The sequence below is a fragment of the Diorhabda carinulata genome, chromosome 11 (assembly GCF_026250575.1).
Source record: "Diorhabda carinulata isolate Delta chromosome 11, icDioCari1.1, whole genome shotgun sequence".
NCBI classification, from domain to species: Eukaryota; Metazoa; Arthropoda; class Insecta; order Coleoptera; family Chrysomelidae; genus Diorhabda; species Diorhabda carinulata.
Genome location: NC_079470.1, coordinates 8,297,620 through 8,317,545, shown reverse-complemented (window position 1 = coordinate 8,317,545; position 19,926 = coordinate 8,297,620). Strand labels below are relative to the sequence as shown.

The window sequence follows — 19,926 nt, the reverse complement described above, 5'->3', positions numbered from 1 at the left end:
GTCAGTTTCTCATCTTTTGGTATATTTCAAGACATTTTAGAATATTTGACATATTTTGTTGAGTTTTAGTGAATTTAATAATTAGTGAAAGCTTATATCAATATGCAAAAGCTGGTCTAAGCCGTGTATAACTAACAAAAAATTCAACAAGTTCAGAAACAAGCCCTGGGCTGTTTATTGGTTTCTTCATCAGATATTTGAAGATTAATTGTTTAAAATGAAATAAAACATCATGTCAGTGAAAGATGATATTAGTATGACAAATTATTTATGAAAAAACAGATCAATTTATTCATCACCTTCGTCATTCTTCATATGAATTAAAACGTGCATATATAGATTCGAATATAATAAGTTAAAAACCGGTAGCGGCTAATTTATTAGTTAAGCTAATTTTCTTGTTGACTTCAACTGAATAATGGTCATGTGTCAGACGCAAAAATCAAGGATGTAGTTCAATTCGACTCACTATTTGTTCTCCACACTCAAAATTTTGTTCTCGTCAAAAATCGTCTCCAAACTATAACAAATATTTCTTTAAGCGATTATTGGTCTTGCGTCAACCCCGTATTCTTCTTGGGACCATTTCTTCTATTCTCGACAACACTCACGTTGCCTTTTTTCGGTATTATATATATATATAGGTATTCCACGCAGATGCTTTAGGCTCATAGCATGGAAGTGATTCCCTTCTACTCCTTCCTATTTTTCCTTCTTCCTTCTTGGTCTTCCTTTGTTTCTTGTTCCTCCTTCTTCTATATCTATCATTTTTTTTGTTGTTCTAAAATCTGGCATTCTCTGTATGTGACCGAGACACTATTCTTTTGGATATTTTTATTTTGCTGTGTTCTGCTTCTCCAAATAGATTCTTTATTTCATTATTTGTTCTCCTCAGCCATAAATCTCCCCTTTTCTACCGCGTAGTAACATTTCTTTCCCATATTTCTAGGATCTCTTCTTCTGCTGTGTTAAGAATTCACGTTTCGCCTCCTTAGCTCCCTGTTGGTCTTATTATTGTTTTGTATAGATGTAGCCTCGCCTTTCTGGAGATTTTTTGGAATCATGCTCTCAATTGTTTACTTCGCCTCGTCGTCTTCACTTCCAGAATATCTTCCTCGTTACCGTCGTCCTTAATAACCACCCCAATATATACATAACTTTGAACTTGTGCAAAGCTCATTGCCTTTCCTTCATTCAGTTGTTTTGACAAACTGATCATTGCTATTTGATGCTTCAATTTATTTTCATTGACTCTGCCATTTCTACGAAGACTCTGCAAGTTTATTAGTATCCCTGTTCTGTTGAAACCGATTTCACATAATATCCATTCTAATACTATATTGAACAGCGTGGTGGATAGAGGATCTCCCTGTTTTAGTCCTACGTTGGTCTAGAAACATTTTGATATTCTTTGATTTGCCTTTACCTTTGTTTTATATGTTCGACTGTAATTTTCTTGAGACTTTTTTGGAATAGTTAGATCGTTCATAAAGCTTTTTAAAAAAAAATAAAAAGCTCGAGAAAGTCGATGTTCACAACGGGCTGGTGAAATTATGATTAATGAATGAATATGAGAAGCTTTATTTTACTTACTGAGGCTTGGTTCAGTAATATATAGACCATGGTTGTGCAGGTGTAGACTATTTCGTCATAATTTAGTTTTAACATCTTAGTTGACTTGTAACTTGAGCCAAATGCAATCGTCCAAAGATTACCAAGAAGTTTTTGTTTGGTTGCAAAGCCAACTGATTTCTTATTAACGTTAGTCTCTTATATATGTTGCTAACGTTATTAAAATGAACCTTCATCTCAGGTTTTTCAATCTCGTAGAAATTCATAGTAGTTGAAATAAAGCCAGCAAATCGTCTTTGTCCATCTGAAACATATTGTAGAAGGTAATTTATCGTCTAAATTATTCTTGCATTTATAAAATTAACACTAGTCGAATTGAGTAGTGCCTGAGTACAAACTCTTCTCAACTAAATTAGCTAATAGTTAACGACAAAGGATTCATTTGAATATATGAACCAACTCTAATGTGTGTTTAGATACTGAAGAATAAAAATTTGCTAGTGCATTTGTTAATTCATAATATGAGACAAGGTTAAGTGAAACATTTTGTTTTTGTTAAAATTTTTATTTGTAAGTACACTAGAATATAAGAATATATCGACTCATGAGAACATGTCATCAGAATATAACTAGATTTGGAACATAAATTTGAACAACAAACTTTTGAAATAAACTTAAACCTAATCATTTAAGCACTTTAAAATAATTTCATGATTTTGGAGAACATTAATTGAAATTAAAACTAATTTTATTAATTATACTTTTTACATTAATTGATTTTTTTCCAGAAAGTAGAAATAACGAGGCAGTAATGAATAAATGTTTTGTATATTATATATAAAAAGTTCTTTTCAAAATTAATCAAATTACACCAAGAGAACACTTTCGGAAAAAAATTTAAGGAGGCTCCCGCGTCTACCAAACTGGTCATATTGAAATAAACATTTATTCATTTTTATTCCACACATATTTATACTTAAATTAATAAATTATGAATTTAAACAATGCATAAAAGCTTCTAAATTAAACGTTCACATTTTATTGAAAATAAACAGTCGCTCATTTTATTGTATCAAACCAGCTGCACTAGAGTTTCCTAAACACTCTCCTAAGGTTAATGACATGTCAGTGTATTCAAAATTTGGGTACAATTTGAATAACAATATCTGATTTAAAAAATGATAAGGTTTCAGAAATTATTGACTCATCGTTTTTCATGGCAAATAAGAAAATGCTATTGTCATTTGAAGTTAAGTCTAAGAAATTGAAGAAATTTAAACTCATACATCGGGGAATTCTGATTAAATTTGTAATTTAACTATTTCATCCATAAGAGCTCATGTTAAAGAAGCTAACTTGTAACTCGAATTTCTTTGGATCTTGATTGATAACACATATGAAGAAGGATACCTTTATATTCGTTATATTTGAAACTATCAAATATATATCTTGTTTCGCCACATTTCGCGTGGGAACCTCATTAATTTTTATACTTCTTGGCCATTCCATAAATTTTCCGTAAGCCAATTGAAACTGTTTTCTTAAAATTTCTGGTAACAAATTTGAAGTTAATTTTGCAGCTTGTTTCAATATCATTGGCAGAGTATTATTAAAATCATCACTACTGTCAGTATCGGTATTATCTATTATAAACAGGTATTTATGACTTGGTAATATAAGATTCAATGGAAATTATTATTTTTATCAAAGTCGACGGAAAATTAATCATGATGGTGTTGGCTCTTGATCAACATTGACAAGTATGAGTATTTTATGATTTTTGCTGGATATTATTAAGAATTTTTAAATTCTTCTCCGCCGACTGAAGTATTTTATCTGCCGTATTCATTCTATTCATCATAGATTCGTCATAGCCACGTAGCCTCTTGCTCTGCCAGCTTTCATGGAGCTTACCAGCAAGGTAGCAGCAAACCTACGAATGCTCTGGTCGGTGTATAGATTTGCATTCAATAACTTTGATTTGTTTTATCATATATCCAAATTTGTTAATACCAATTTTCTCAAATAACAATTCAAGAAAAATTGTGGCGTTATTGCATTAGTTGGATGAAGATCAGTATACTTATTTGTACCAATCAAAATAAATTGTCTAACAGTTTTAGTTGGAGTGTTACGTATGGTATTCAGGAGTGCTGGTTCAAGATCTTGAATGTCTTCCCAGTGCATTTCGTTACTACGACAAGCACCCATTTTGACCATGATCGATGCAACTTTTGAAAAAATCTTTTAGTGCAGCGCAAAATTCAATAATTCTTCTTCATCAAAAATTCTTATGTAATATGTAGTTGTTGGGAGGTAAATATGATGTGGAACTTCTGCGATGATTCATTTATTTCTTCTAAAAAAAATGTTTTGGATTTATTCGGTTTATAGCTATCTGCTTTTAGTTTGAGAGATGCACGCAGTTTCGAATATTCGTCTATATTTATATCATTTTTTAATTTAAGCTTAAGTCCTCCTTAATTGATTATATTTTCGACGAAGATTTATAGTTTACGGAAACTTTTGTAAGCTAGACGAAAAGATCGTTTTTTTTTTTGGAAATGAAGTTATTTCAGTGATATTTCTCGGTTCTATAAAAGCCATATAAGTTAGATTTTAGAGTTTCTTTGCTTTTTCATGTGATAAATTAATAGATTTTTCTTTTGAAATTTTCAAAATTACCGGTGACGTAGAGATTTCATTATTGTAACGTTCACTGTAATGTGGAATTATTTTAAAAAGGAACTATACCAACTTATATATATTTCACGTTTTAAATCGGGTACGGCACGCGGAATTTTTTTACCAATTGTGAAAAAATAGTTCTTTTAAAAATGTATTGACTTTTTGACATCTCTAATGAGATTTGATCTACCTACAATACGATTGTAAGCTCCGTTTATGAACTATGAAGCTATTCAGGCTATTTTACATTTGAAAGCTCATTAGACAAGAGGCTGATTAAAATTATAGTTGATTGAAATAATATTATTCAACAGTCAATAAAAATTCAAATCGTGGCATTGGTATTGATATAATTAATTTTTTCAACGTTTGAATTTTTTCAATAAATTAGTAGCGTCTTCTATTGGTGAAATTATTAATCAAGACGTCAATAATGTATTATCCTCAAAAATTAGAAATTAGGCGAAATTTTACGTCAATAGGTTTCTCGTGGATGCTATTTTAGTATCAAAATGGATCTATTTTTACTATAAATGATTCCAAAATAAACACGCACACAAAGAAATTCACATTTTTATCTATTTAAAAAATTATTAATAAGAAAATAACCCCTTTACGATGCCACTGCCACATTTTAACTAAAAGATGAAAGCGTGGGTAATTATTTTATATTGTTTTTACGAAAATCACTGGTATCTATCTTTCTGCTAAAAGCCAACCAGATTATTTGAAAAGTGGATTATTTCATTTAGTTTATCCTATCAGATATAACTTATCGAAAAAGGTGTATGAAATAACTATTTATACGAGGCTTTAATAATTTATTTGCGTATTTATCATATAAAATGATTTATTTGGTACATAATAGGCATAATAACCAAAATAACAAATACTGTCAAAAAAACTATGGTACCATATTAATTATTTGAACATATGTTTTGAACTATATTTCAAACACAATGAGATTTTTCTACAAGCAATAAGTGAACATTAAGAAAAGTATGCAGATTTGTCAACTTTACATTTAGCTTATACTCCGGAATATATTTTCCCAATCGGTGGAAGTAATTTCTTAAATTGCACAATTTGTAGCTCCGAAACTGACTGGATTTTTTCATTGTTTAGTTTCTCGAAATAAAAATAACTTTTTGATTTCGCTATCCGTGTTAGTAGTCGCTAATAACTCATGATTATCAATTATTAAACATCTAAAATATATTATACAGCTGAATTATGGAAAAATTAACGCATGAAACTATGATATCCCAATCTCCCATTATATTTAGTCTTATTAAGAATTTTTTTGGAAGACCATTTCTGTAGTATTTGATTATACACAAAAATCAAAGAAGCAATATTTGTTGGGCTTGATATTCGAAAACTAATAGCTGAAGCAAAGTTTGAAATGTTTAAAAAATTACAACAAGATTTTAGCTCGAATGTTCAAAACATCAATTTTCTTGCCAACACTTGAGCGATGAACGAGCAGAGAGGCTTCTCCGAGTAAACCAATAATTTTGGGATGAAGGCATAATGAGCAACTACGATTGCACCCTAATGCGTGGAACAGATTGCAAGCAGTACAAAAGACAATTCAAACATATGTTCATTTCTAGCTCATACTTTTAAATATGCCGTATCAAAAATAGTTAATACTATAAATTAGAATTGTTAAATAGAGATTCAGCTTTCAATTTGCCTTATGATCAACTTTTAATGGTTTGGAACCAAAGCCGTGTACCTATAGTTGGGTTGGAAAAAATATGATTTTGCTATTGGATGGAGATGGAGAAAAACGACATCATTTGTGATCCTAATCTATAAAGCAGATATATAAACAGAACAAAAACAAAATCTCAACAAACAGACTTCGTTAAAGTAGAAAAGGGCCTAATTTCTGCCGACCCTAATAACCAGATTCCAAAACTGTTGCTTCTGGGTTGTGATAAAAGAGTAGATATATTCTGTAGAGCTCGCAATAACTGCAATCAAAAGCCTGATTTCACTAAATATTGGGTCGATATTTATTAAAGTTTTCTACCTTCACGTTCGTGGAATTATCAAATTTAAAACTCAATCTACAAAAATCGTTTTCATTAATGCGGTTTCCTGCGTTTATTTTGAACAAGTTTTTCTTTGTTTATAAGTATTTATTTTGTTGTTATATAGATAATTTCCGAGAAGCTTTTATGGTTACTAAAATATCAAATGACTTTCAAAGGAAATTGAGGAGATTCCATTAGATCCAATAGATCTTTTTTTGATCTGCGAAAAATACACTGAAATTTAGTTACAGAAATTTTGAACAATAATAATGTATTACAATATATATAATAATTCAATCAATTGTTATTTGTAAATTTTTATTTGTATATCGTAGTCATACAACAAAAACTAATCAACTGGGCGATATATCTCTACAATAAACTCGTAGAGTATTATATGCAGCATCGGTAGATTTGGTCAACTTGGTCGTGTTATTTTTTAAAAAGCTAGTTTTTCACATGGTCAGTATTAGTTGTAAACCCACGATATTTCATAAGAATTAAAACAATTCAAGGGCTTATAAAGATAGTTAAAGTAAAGCAGGCCCTGCAATTTATAAATTACAAGAATAAGACCGACAAGTAAAAAAATTCAGTACATTAAGAAAAAATTGAAAGAAGTACTTTTGTATCAGTTCAAAATGATAATGAAAATTTGACGGCATTAAGAGGTCACAGATTTCATTTATCGATGTCCCAGATGTTGGAAATTAGTACTTCCGGTTAGTTGACTTCCAGTTCGGCATTTTTAACTGGATTTATGAATTACTCGAAACAGCAGTTCCTCTCGATTACAAAACATATCGCATTTCATATAAAAACATTTTTCTGTGTTATCGGTTAATTTAGTCAACCTAACCTAAGCTTAAGTAAAATTAACTCATCTAACCTAACCGGAAAATGGATTCGTTCCTCAGTTTTCTTAACAACATCAAGAGAGAATACACAAATCGAATATAAATAAATAAAAAGGTGAACAACAATTATTTTTCACTTTTTTCTTACTGCATGTCTTATCTTGCCTAAATCGCCTAAATATAGGCCCTCCTAAACAAAACATTTCATTTAGTTCCCCAGTTCAAAAACCAATCATTAGTAAAATCGGAAGTATCGATTTATGTCGTCTAGAAAACCTCGATAAATTAATTCATTCTACGATTTCGAAAATGCTAAACTAACACGGTTTTATTATGTTCCTAATTTAGGCAGATACGGAAATACAATCAATTTAAAGAGACAATAAAAGAAACAATTAGTACATTTTTTAAAAACGTAAGATACTAGTTCGATTTACTAGACGTTTTGATGCTACTAGAAAACGATTTGGGCCTATTTTTACGAAAATATTTCGCCCAGGCAGCTTTGGTTTCGTTATTTAAAATAACGTAGAACAAGAAGAGTATGAAACCTTGTATGTTCGAAGTTACAGCAAATAAATAAATCAAAGTTAATTTCAACCATTGTATATAAATGAAATTAGCAAACACCCAAAACATCCAAGGAACACCTAGTACAAAAAATAAAAGGCAAGCTAATTGTATTTGTAGTTTTTGAATATTTTCTTTACTTCCGTGAGATTCAACGGTGTTCGATGTGATTCTTCTCATTACAGCAAAAAATACGAAAGTATTAACAAATACTATTATACTCACTGGCAATAATACCCCGTAATATAAATTAGCTCCCACTGGGTAACAGTAGTTGTATTTTCTTTTTGTATACGTTGTTGAATTGATAATATTAACAATGCCTACCGGTAAAATAGCGAATCCCCAGCCAAAAATGATTGATTTCAGTACTATGTTTTCTGGTAGTATAGTTAAAACCTTCACAAATCTCATGTACTGTAAAAAAGAATATACCAACATCCAACAAAATTTGCTTATTACAAAGTAATGCAGTAAGATACCCAAAATTGTACAACTGTGTACTGTTACAAAGAACTTTGAATCACTTATTTGCATAATGAACGTTTCTAAAAGGATCGATATTGATAGATTTAGTAAAATTATCGTACCCTGCTTCCTTCTCCATATTTTAAAAAGAAATGCTGTTAAAAAGATTCCTGTTATACCTATCAAAGTCATTATATCTCCTATTATAGCTATAACATCTAAAATAACATCATCCGTACTACTCAAGAATTTTTCCATGGTTATTCTCAACATAGATAAATGAGTTAAATGTGAATACATACAAATATGATAATGATTTTCTATATCAAATTCTCCCATATAAACTCCTCCGGATGTAGACCAATGCCCTTTTTTTCTAACTGTTTTCTTCCCATAATCCCAAAATCCACATTCTGGTATTTCACTATAATTAGATTCTTTGAACATTATAGGTATACTACTCGGTAGGTACCCACCAAATTCTGGAATAGTGACACTCACAACAGGACCTGAGGGCCTTGTTGTATGGTTACTTTCAAAAAAAGCATCTTTGAAATAAATCGTAGTAATAATTGTTATATTAGAACTGTTTTTATGATTTAAAATTTCTTCGGGTATTAATAAAGCGAAAAGTGCGTTAGGACCAAGATCGTACAAAGAACTATTACTGTGAAGATCAGCCACGATTGGTTCTTTACCTTGTTCCTGGTAAATTACCACGCCGTAAATATCACTTGAAATTGGATTAGTGACATGTACAATAACATTTTGTTCCTGGAGTAGAAACGTAGTTAAATTTGATGTTGTTTCAATCAATATATTTTCTACTACATCTATTAAATCGTCGGTGACGTTTAAAAGATCTTGTGAAGACGCCAAAAGTTCCCTATTTACATTCAACAAATTGTCAATTATCTTCATGGTACTGTCCACTGAATTGTTTTCGTTGTTAGTAGTGTCTACTAATATATTGCTGTTGATATCGTCAAAAATCTTATTCAAAAATTTTGAGGCGTAATATATTGAGAGAACTGGTAAATTAGGATCGTTTTCTATAACATTAGTAACGTTGTTAACAGTTTCTGTAGTTAAATTTTGTTGTAACGCGGAATAAATATATTTAGTACTCTCTGGTAATTCCACATCGCTAGAACATTCTCCTATAACATCTCCCCATTCAGCACCTGTTAAAAAATCACCTCTACATATTCGTATAACAGGTAAACCATTTGGTTGTAGACAATTTTGGTCAGATACCGCACTTTGACTTATTGGCGTTAACGGCCAACTTAAATTATGTAAAGTTTCAGGTAAACAATATTCACTATTTCTTATATATATAACATTTATGTCCTCTCTACTTTCTAGGTTATCTTTGATATATTTGAAATCTTCTAGAGCATCGTTTGTGTCTTCATTTGATATATGAATTAATATATCTACAGATTTCAAATCGAAATTGTAAATATCCATAACTCTTGTTTCTTCTTTGAAAAAATTCAGAGATTTGTTCAAAATTCTTTTAAAATCGATTAAATTCGTTTGGTTGCAGTTAAATAACTGACATACATTACTGATTTTTAATCGTGCCGAAAATTCGGTACCAGATTTAGTTTTATAGGCCAATACAGGATTCGATTTGATTTTATCGTCTACATAATATGTACTTTTGAAAACTTCGCAATAATAAATACCAATTTTATCTTCTAAATCAACCTCGTATACGTTGTACGATCGAACATTTTCTCTATTTTCGATTATTTGTTCGACATCTTTTCTCGTTTTAATAGTATAAGGAGCTGCATTAGTAAAACAATAAATTGTTTTTTCGTTTGCGTTTTCGAAAAGACCTTCAGGCGAGTATATAGTCAAATACAATTTCCTTTCTTTGTCGTCAAAATTCAGTGTCAACTGAGCTTCTTCAACAGAATTTTGTTTCGGATGTTGAGTAATACAAAGAGAATAAGACAAATTTTTCTTTGTATAATACCAAGAATGTTCACTAAGAGATTGATTGAATTCATAAAATGGTAAATCTGGATAAGTGATAGTTCCAACTATAGATTCATCATCATCGGCTAAGTCCGACAACATTGTGAAATCATACATAGTGTTTACTTTTGCCAATTCGGAACAAGTTTGTTTCTGCTTGCAGTAACATGCGTCCGAAAGTATATCCACACTAACGCAATCATGGGGGCACCTAGCGTAAACTTCTTCTTTAGAAAACTGGCAAACGTATCGATGATATCGGTCACAAAATTCAGGGTAGTATTCTTCTGACGACGTATTCACTACCAAACAATTCTTATTAAAAAAATCTACATCAGTTAAAGCTCCCTTTATAGGTTTCTTAATAGGAATACCAAAATTTTCTCCAAAAGTTAGTGATTCAAAAGGTCCGTATTCGTGTAATCTCTTGTATGGCAGCCAAAGTAGTTCGTTTTTCAACGGTACATTGTTGGAATCTTCGGTTAATGCTTCAAAGCTACATATATTACCCCATGGTTGAGCAGCGGCGAAAAAAATGCAACTATCAGACGTTTCTGAAAATTGAACAGGACATCGTTTTCCATACCGTGTGAGCTTTGAACAAAGATTAGTGGAATTTGCGGGAATCCACGTATTATTGGTGCAAACTCTTGTTACTAAATTTCCATATTTGTCCGTACAAGGTGGGGAAGATAAGACGATTTCATTATCAATTCCTTTTGAATTCCAATATACTTGAGTTGAATTGTTGACTATAGTTATTTCCCTCGGGCAACGCTGAAACAACCAAAAAAATTGATCACAGTTATTTGTGTTTAAAGGGTAATAGGTAGATGACATTCTTACAAAGCTACTGGTCTGAGGGTCCGTAATTCGCCCATGGGTATATATATATATATATATATATATATATATATATATATATATATATATATATATATATATATATATATATATGGGTATATATATATGGTCAATGGTCAATAGAGAAAAAACGATAAAATTCAGGAATGAGGACAAATGTATAGAATAGAATAGATAAAGAAAAATAGAAAAGCATCCACAAAAGAGCAAAGACAATATTGACGAACAATGGAAAAATATTAAGAAACGCGTAATAACTTCAGCAGAAAGTGTTGGTATAAAAGATACTATAAGAAAATTAATGGTTTGAATAGTAATGTATAACAAAAATTAAAAAGTAGTTAGGTTAAAATGACTAAAAACTATGAAAAAAAAAAGAAATAAAAACAATGAGAATAAAACGGCTTGATGATAGTATGGACACCTTGGAAAATGATAATGAACATAATTTGAAATTATGTCAATATCTAAAGAAACGAACTACAACCAATATTAAAGAAAAAGATTAATTCAAAAATTTCTTTACGTAAAAATAAAGTGAAGCATGAAGATGATATAAGCGATGAAGGCAGAGAGGGAATGTGATAATACAATCAACAAATTGGAGCACAACGAAACAAAGCAAAAGGGTCGGACAGAATAATGAATAACCTAATAAAATACGAGAAGATAGTTCAAGGTCCAATTATATAGAATTCAGTTTACTTAGCATCGTATATAATATACTAACAACGATAATAGATCGAAGAAAAAGTTAGTGGGACCACAAATAGAAGAGTAGCAAAAAAAAGGCTTCCAACAAGGACAACCAACAATGAATAAATACTATTGATATTATAAACCAAATGATCGAAAAATACTATGAGCACAATATTGGTATGCACATCTGATCGATTTATAGACTGCAAACAAGCATTCGACAATGTGAAAAGAAGGACAAGAACATGGAATAACTGAAAGTACCACAAAAGTTATAAGTATCAGTAAAAGTTACTTTGTAAAATACTAGAGGAAGAATAATGATAAAAACGGACCATCCTAAGAGTTGGAAACAAAATCTGTGGTAAGGCAAGGTGATGGACTCGAAAACTACCTTACTAACATAAGGAATGGATTTGGACCAACTAAAGATAGACGGAAATAGAAAATTGAAATTTGGAAATAATGAGTATCGAAGACTTAAAAACTATGACATTGAGAATATACTAGAAAATGATGATATGGTAAATGAAAAATTTGAAAATGCGGATAAGTAGGGGATAAGAAAATTTATAAAATAGCGAATGAGCGAGAAAGGACTGTCACGAAAATAAAGACAAATGTAGAACAAAAGAAATACAGAACAATTATCGATGCTGCAACACATGCTATAAATTAGTTTCAAAATTAGTTTTTTTTTATAATTTTAGAGAGATTGATAAAAAATTGAAGTTTCGACTTAACGTCAGTATTTATTTATTTATATTTTGATAAAGAAGTTAAGTCGAAACTTCATTTTTTTATCAATCTTTCAAAAATTATAAAAAAAACTAATTTTAAAACATTTGTCCCCACATCGTCACATAAATTCATCTGAAAAATGATCATTTTTCTTAAATTTAATTAGATTTACCAATTTTCTATTTTTACCTGCGATATTACCATTATTATCTGCGTCTTTATTGCTAGAAACATAAAAATAAAAATTGGAACAAAATTCAAATCAACAAAAATGGCTAATCAAAACCTAGGATTTTCAGAGATTCATATGATAAAGAATATGATTAATTATTGAATTAGATGTTTAAAAACGCTATACATTTACAACTAAACATTTACTAAACAGTACTGTTGAGTGCTTGGGTCGTATCGCTGCTTCAGCTACTCAATCAACCGACCGAAAGAGAAAACTGTACTTCTTACTATTGAGGATGCTCATTACTACATTCGAAATGCAAATTTGCATGGAAACCTCGACGTAGTAGCTGCTACGAAAAAAATTAAGCGTTATACTCAAAAGCAGGAATGTAGAATAGACTATAAAGTTATGATGCTTTAAGTTTTCAATCAACAGTACAAAAAGAGAAGAGTGAAGAAACCTTCCGACCTTGTGTAATACAATGGATTTTACAAAGGGTCCTATAAGTTCTTTAAACCCAAAAAATAATTAAATAAAGCTATGCACAGTATGGCTTTTTTATGTGGATTATATATATATATATGAAACGAGAATTATTTTTTAAAAATACCTCTTTCCAAATGTTCTCTATTACGATCTTGATTGAATGAAGTGTGGTTTTCAGAAAGAGTCTAGAAATTGTTTGGAAGTAAAAATTTACAAGGAAAAGTGACTTTTTTTACATTCCAACGAAATTATTTTAAGCCACGTTAAAGACCAGTGAGATATCCAAGCCTCACAAATGATAATTTTTGCAAGAAATCTGTTCTATAATTTAAGAATATGTTATAGAATAACAGATATACAGTATAGAATGCGATATTATTTGACATTTTTTTTATCGAATCATTTATAATTATGAAAAAAGAGAAAGTATACAAAAGTAAGTAGTTTGATTTGAAGCTAGTGAACATTTTATTAGAGAATTACATCTAAACAGATAAAAAAACAAACAATAATGGATAAATATTTATTCATACACTACTAAGGAAACTTAATTACTTTATTATGATGATTAATGGACTCTTATACTTTGTATATACCCTTACAGTCACCCAGACTCACCTTCTGAGCCTATTTTTATGAATTGTTAGACTCCTAAACACAGTTTGAGACTCCAAACAAAATCTATACCATTCTATACTTTGCCTTTTCTAACCAATTTTCTATTTTTGTTATTAGCAAGTTTTAATTGACTCATAAATTGACGTGAATATATATTTTTATTTTTAACAAGGGATTTATCACGTATTACCGTACTAATTAAGCAATATTACGAAATTAACAAGAATAATGATTCGATATTTAAATACATACATATATTGTAAATTATTTATGCTTTATCTATATGGTAGCTTACCTTACTATTATCGTCATCACAATATCCATATTTTAAGCAAAAACTAACTAAAATCACAAGTTTTATTAATACATATCTTTCAGTGAAACCTTGTCGCAAAACACACATCTTAAATTCTACTATTTCAACATGGAATCGCGACAAATACCATTTGTTTGTCGTTTGTCGTTTGTTTATACAGTTAAATTAGAGTTTTTTATGTGTACTTAAAAATTTGTAATTACACAATATATCAGAGGTGAAAATGGTGGGATGATAATGGAAAGTGTGATACTATCAGACACATTATTGTTTCCAATATTCAATAACAGGAGCGTAGAAAGGAAGGGGCAAACCTACCTGCCTACAGAAATCAAACAAAAAACACAAAATTTCAAAAAATATGTAGTACTTTTTCTCCATTTGGAAGAAAACTACTCCTTTTAACTTTTATATTGATACTTTTATACGTCATAATTGTATAATTCGTCTTACCAAATTAATTAGATTCATTCTAATTGCATTTTCACGAAAATATGAAAGCAAACCATTTTGATTGGAAAATTAAATGATTATTTTGTTACATGAGCATAACCCAGGTCTGTAAGTTGATTCAAATTTCAACTGTTTTCTAACGATTATCCTTATCCTTATTACAAATTTTTTTCATACCACTTAAGGTTACCTTTCAAAACAATAAAATCCCAAAATATAAAAAAAAGTTATTTCTTTGTGGAAGAAAACCTTTTTTTAGTTATTTTTTTATCATATTCAGCTGAAAGAATCTGTCTCGCTAATTTTCAACTGTAATTGTAATATTTTTTGTGTCCCAGTGCCCTTATTTCCATTTCTTAAATGTCTTGGTAAAATCTTCCATCTTGCTCTTCACGCCCATCACCAAGATTTTCTGCAAAATAGTCCAACTGGGAATGTGAAAATTGAATTTTTATGATATTACAACGACGACTCCTGAATTTTTTCAACACATTTTCAATTTGGATAATAATTTTAATAATCTTAATAATTTCCAATGAATGTATGTTGAACTGCTTTGAAAGCACTCCATACATTGTTCTCCATATTTTCTATCACATTTGCAAATTCTATTTCTTTCACAAGCTCTTTATCTGCAGCCCTAAAAAGATTACCTCTGATAGTACCTGAAATATTTTACACATTGTTTCACATGTGGATTGATGGAATTGAGACAATAAAACTTTCACAAAATATAAATTTGCTTCCAGGTGTTAAATTTGCTGTTTGTCTCTTCGTATCCAATGTTGTTTAGGTTCCTATTATCCCACTCATTCAAAAATCATTAAAATTTTGTAAATTCAACCTACTGACCAAGAGAGAACATAGAATATTTAGATCTCCCCACACTTCACATTGTATTCTTAGAAGTAATTCCTCTAAATTTGCATAGTTTTCCATGATCTTAATTGAATGACCGACCGCAATAGAAGCATTGCCATTATGTGAAAGGAAGAACGAAGTGTTTTTTGGAGCTCGTAGGCGAGTAACTTTACCTACATTTGCTTGGCCGTGCACAACGGAACCGTTTGAAGAAGAATATTTCAAAAATTCAGCCTCATAATCTCTATCATAATTTATATATTAAGACAAGGTGTATCTGGAACAGAGTTTTTGGCTTCAATTTAGACGCCAGTAATTCAAAAAGATATTTTGGAGGTCCCACATCTCTTACTAAATCATTCAGTTCGACTGGAGAAAACAGTTGGGGCCGGTTTTGATCTGATGTTTATGGTTCGAAATCACTATCCATCAACACTAATAGGAACTAGTATTATAGCTTATATAATATTGTTTGAATACAAAATATGTTTCAAAGTTTTCGATTTTTAATTTTGAAATAAAGATAATAAGCATCTTTCACAAATTCATCAATTGGCCTGAATTTTAATGGTACACTATTTATCGAATAAAGTTAGTGAACCAAAAACTCAGGCAAGGCAATCTTCTCTCTACGAACCTATTAAATATTAATTATATTAGTAATACTATTAAGACAAAGTAACATACAATCAACAGGCGCTTCATCTGTCTCAATAACAAAGTCCAACAGACAAATAGAAAAGGTTTTTAGTAAATTTGTGGATAAAACAAAAAGGTTTGGCTCACAAATAAATAAATGCGTGGAAACCTGCTTTGAAAACCCAGTTGATAGCAACAATACAAATTAAATAACAACTTGTAACGTTGAAGATCAATTTGATTATCTAGGACTTCTAGGAGTATCATAGTATAGTATATAGTAGATATACAAACCTTGAAGAAATTGAACTGGAAAGAGGAATCTGAAAGGTTACAAAGTAATAGGAACTAATGATGGTTAGAACACACAGCAAGATTACCACAGCAGAGAATTATGAGAATTGTATTGAAGGGAGGAGAGAGAGAGAGAGAGGTGAAAGAAAAAAAGGGTGAACAAAGAAAAAGCTACAGCTACAAAAAGTCAAGCAAGGATTAAATGGACAGAAGTAGCAAAGAACCAAAGGAAGAAGAAGATCTGTATATGAATTGCCAACTAGTTTATGAATATTTTAGTTGTGGCAATCAAACACCAAAGTATATTTATAATCTGAGCCTTCGAATACTTATGTAATTATCATCGGGGATTGAAAATGTGGTTACAGTATAATGTCAAAATATGTATAAAAGTATGTGTGTGTGTGAAAGAAAATTGCTTGGAAGCAAGTCCATCAGCCACATGATTTTACCTAAATATTAATTTCAATGTTTTTGATAAAATTTACTTATAAATCTAAAGGATGTCGATTATCTCAGCTTAAAAGGTGTGTGAAGTTTAAAGGTAGAGATTGTAATAAATTGTCTATTTTATTAATGTGATTGATGCATTAAAAGAAAATGTGATTGAGATCAGCATAAGAATTATCATCGCAGATATAGGCTACCCAGCTTGGTAAGATGGAGATACCCTTCCCATGACTTTTCATTCTAGGTGTTATGGATTCAATGGATTTGTATAAAAGTATAACAATAATAAAAATCACTTACATTAATTAATTGAGAACTGTGGTGTTCTGAAATCAACAAACTTAATATTTATTTAAAGTGTCAATTTGTATTTTGGCTGGATTTCCAAAAACCGGAACCTACCTATTAGCTTCAAATCGTCAAAGTACTCTACGTGGTTAGGTTAGATTAGGTTAGGATAGGAAAATTTTTACATTCCCTTTCCTTACGAGATGCCAAAAATCCTTTTAGGTACAATAATCTAGTGTACGATAGACTCTATCAGATAAAGTATCTGGTAAAAATTTGAGGCCAATCGGTGAATTTCTGTTTTCGGAACTTCACTCTGTTAATTCATTTTTATACCCTAAGTACAATTGCCGCTGTAATTTCAAATAAATTCTGTACATAATATCGGAATATTAACATATAAAAGGAATTATTGTCAAAACCACTTGCTGAGCTGTTAAATTTAATATTGTGCGAAGATACTTGCTGAAACGTTACTTGTTAATGATCGCAATCCATAATACTACAAAAGATGATAAACAACTAAATTTAACCAACACCAAAAACTATCATGTTAATCCAATTCTTATCAACTGAACAATATACGAGGGATTTTCTGGAAAGTTTCCGACGTAACCAGACATTTTTTTCTATATCCATTTTCATTTTCCAATATAGTCTATACACTGAATTGCTCTAACCTTTTTATCCGTACCAAATAATATTCATCGCCTCTTTTCACAAAATTACTTATCTCAATATTAACTTTCTTGACCAGTGTGATCTTCTTCCATCCATGATGTGTCACATGTATTATCTTATTATTTGGTGCAATAAGTATTGTTATAGTTCTAATTCAAAACGTTGTTTTCATAACACAGATTAAGCAGAGTATAAAGTACTACATACTACAAAAGTATTTTATAGAAACTGGCTATTTGCCGATTTGTTAAATCAGTTTTTCTATTTTATTGAAATATTTAGTTTTGATTTGTGGAATAATAATATGAATAATATAATCAAAACAATGTGAATAACAACTTCCTATCATCTCTAATGAAAAAACATACTGTACAGTTTTTAAGATCTTTTAAGCTAACAAACAAGATCTTATCTCGCTTAAATTAGTGACTTACATCATATGGTATCATTCTATACATATTTACATGTTAGACTAAAACAATATTTCTGACTAATCGGTAACTGACTACTTGTAATTGCTAGGTTATTGTTTACAATTTCGCATTACGTCCAATCCCACGAAATGAAGAAATAAAGATATACCCATCCAGAAAAAAGAATATATTTTGTTACTACTTTTTGGGAAAAATTTTAATGATTTCTAGATCAGTGATAAGTAGTCTGAATTTAGAATCGCAATTTTTTTTTTGTATATAAATATTGAACGGTTTCACAAAATTTTTGATGAGTTTTGTTAATTTTAATAAAGCTAAGAAAAAAATAGACTCAGAATAAAAAAATGCAAATGATGATTGTTACCTGGAAATTACGGCACGTTAAAATTTTAATACCTGCAGATTATTGAATGCTAGACATTTTTATATTCATTTCAATAATTGGGAGAAGAATCTGTGATATTAATTTTAGGTTCAGGTGACTATTGAGTATGTATAGGCAAACAAAAATAGCGGTTGAGGGATCAGAAGCTCCACAGATGAACCTCGTTATAGATTATTATCAGAAAATAGACGAATAGGTATATGGAGTCATCAATTGACATCTTTGCATCATCAGCCTGACTAAGGTATTCCGTTCCTGGAGTCTCAATTATTGTTAGCGCCTTTGAATATAGGCGCCGCTGTTATTTCATGCGCAAGTTAATAGGCGATGTAGATCAGAAAGAAATAGAAGAAAGCAACAAAATAACAGTCAAGTGTCACAATTTACTTCATTATATTCTATTAATGACAAGTATAAATAGAAAAATCCAAGTCACGAACATATTAAAAATTATGGTCGAGGAGGAAATTGTTTCGACGCTGCATTGAGTTGCTTGTAGTGGATGGTAAAAAGAGCAGGTGTATAGGTATCAAAGGTAGTCAATATACGCGGCCAGATACCATTCAAGAATATATCTTCCAGAACTTTGGACAGATATCTTATTATATTTATTAAGCAACTTGGTTGAAAGCATACTACTGTGGTACGTGAAAAAGGGGGGCCTTCATTGTATTTGATTAAATTCCTTGATAAATTATTTCGTTTTATTATTCTATATAAACACATAGTTTTCAGTGTTTGAAATGAAGAAAAAAAGATTTTATAATCTGTTTTAGAAATTGAATAATTAACAATATACCCTTGTAAGAAAAACTATTTAATTTCTTAGTTCTAGTTTTCAAAATTGAATTCAATCAGTATGCTTGATTTTTGAATTGTTATTTATTTATATAATGGGACTACTTTAGTCCCCTTTCCAGTTATTAACATTCTTATACCTTCTATTTTAATCTACTTCGCTGTCTATTTACATAATTGATTAAATAGATAATTTAACATTAACATACCATTAGAGAGAATGTGTACTTAGAAGAACAACCAACCTAGTTATGTCATATATTTGTCATCCAATTAAGTGGTTTCCTATGAATAATATATAAATCACAGCGTGTTTATTTAGAACCAGATAGTGCGTGAATCAATATTGTACCAAAAGTAGAATTAGATAGATAGATATACCTACTCTAACTCTAATGGCCTCACTGAAATCAACTGAAATTTATACTCGGGCTTTACGGGTCGATAAATAATTTGAAATTTACCTTGAAAAGTATTAATTAGTCACAATTTAGGTAAAAATATACGACATAAAATATATTTTCAATGTTTTAATAATAATAATAATTG

General features: G+C 30.2%; 2 protein-coding genes across 3 annotated transcripts in view; one reads left to right on the top strand and one right to left on the bottom strand.

The window, feature by feature from the left end:
* The first annotated feature begins 1,926 nt into the window (after nt 1–1,926).
* LOC130899639 (aminopeptidase N) overlaps nt 1,927–19,926 on the top strand; it is a 34,131-nt gene continuing 16,131 nt past the window's right edge. Inside the window, exon 1 of one of the 2 annotated variants that reach the window (XM_057809713.1) lies at nt 1,927–2,142. The gene's annotated coding sequence lies outside the window, so the exon portion shown is untranslated. The remainder of the gene's footprint in view (nt 2,143–19,926) is intronic. The other variant, XM_057809714.1, reaches the window with a different exon arrangement.
* On the bottom strand, nt 5,061–18,399 carry LOC130899638 (uncharacterized). Its single transcript, XM_057809712.1, has 2 exons — nt 14,074–18,399; nt 5,061–10,969 (listed from the first exon to the last, which is right to left on the bottom strand). Exons 1-2 carry the CDS (start codon nt 14,179–14,181, stop codon nt 7,586–7,588), a joined length of 3,492 nt encoding a protein of 1,163 aa, XP_057665695.1. The 5' UTR covers nt 14,182–18,399; the 3' UTR covers nt 5,061–7,585.

Excerpts from the sequence above, each read along its gene's own strand:
- LOC130899638 (XM_057809712.1), bottom strand. The coding sequence starts at position 14,181 with ATGTGTGTTTTGCGACAAGGTTTCACTGAAAGATATGTATTAATAAAA. Across the intron at positions 10,970-14,073 it reads GTGATGACGATAATAGTAAG|CGTTGCCCGAGGGAAATAAC; the intron begins GTAAGCTACCAT and ends TGGTTGTTTCAG.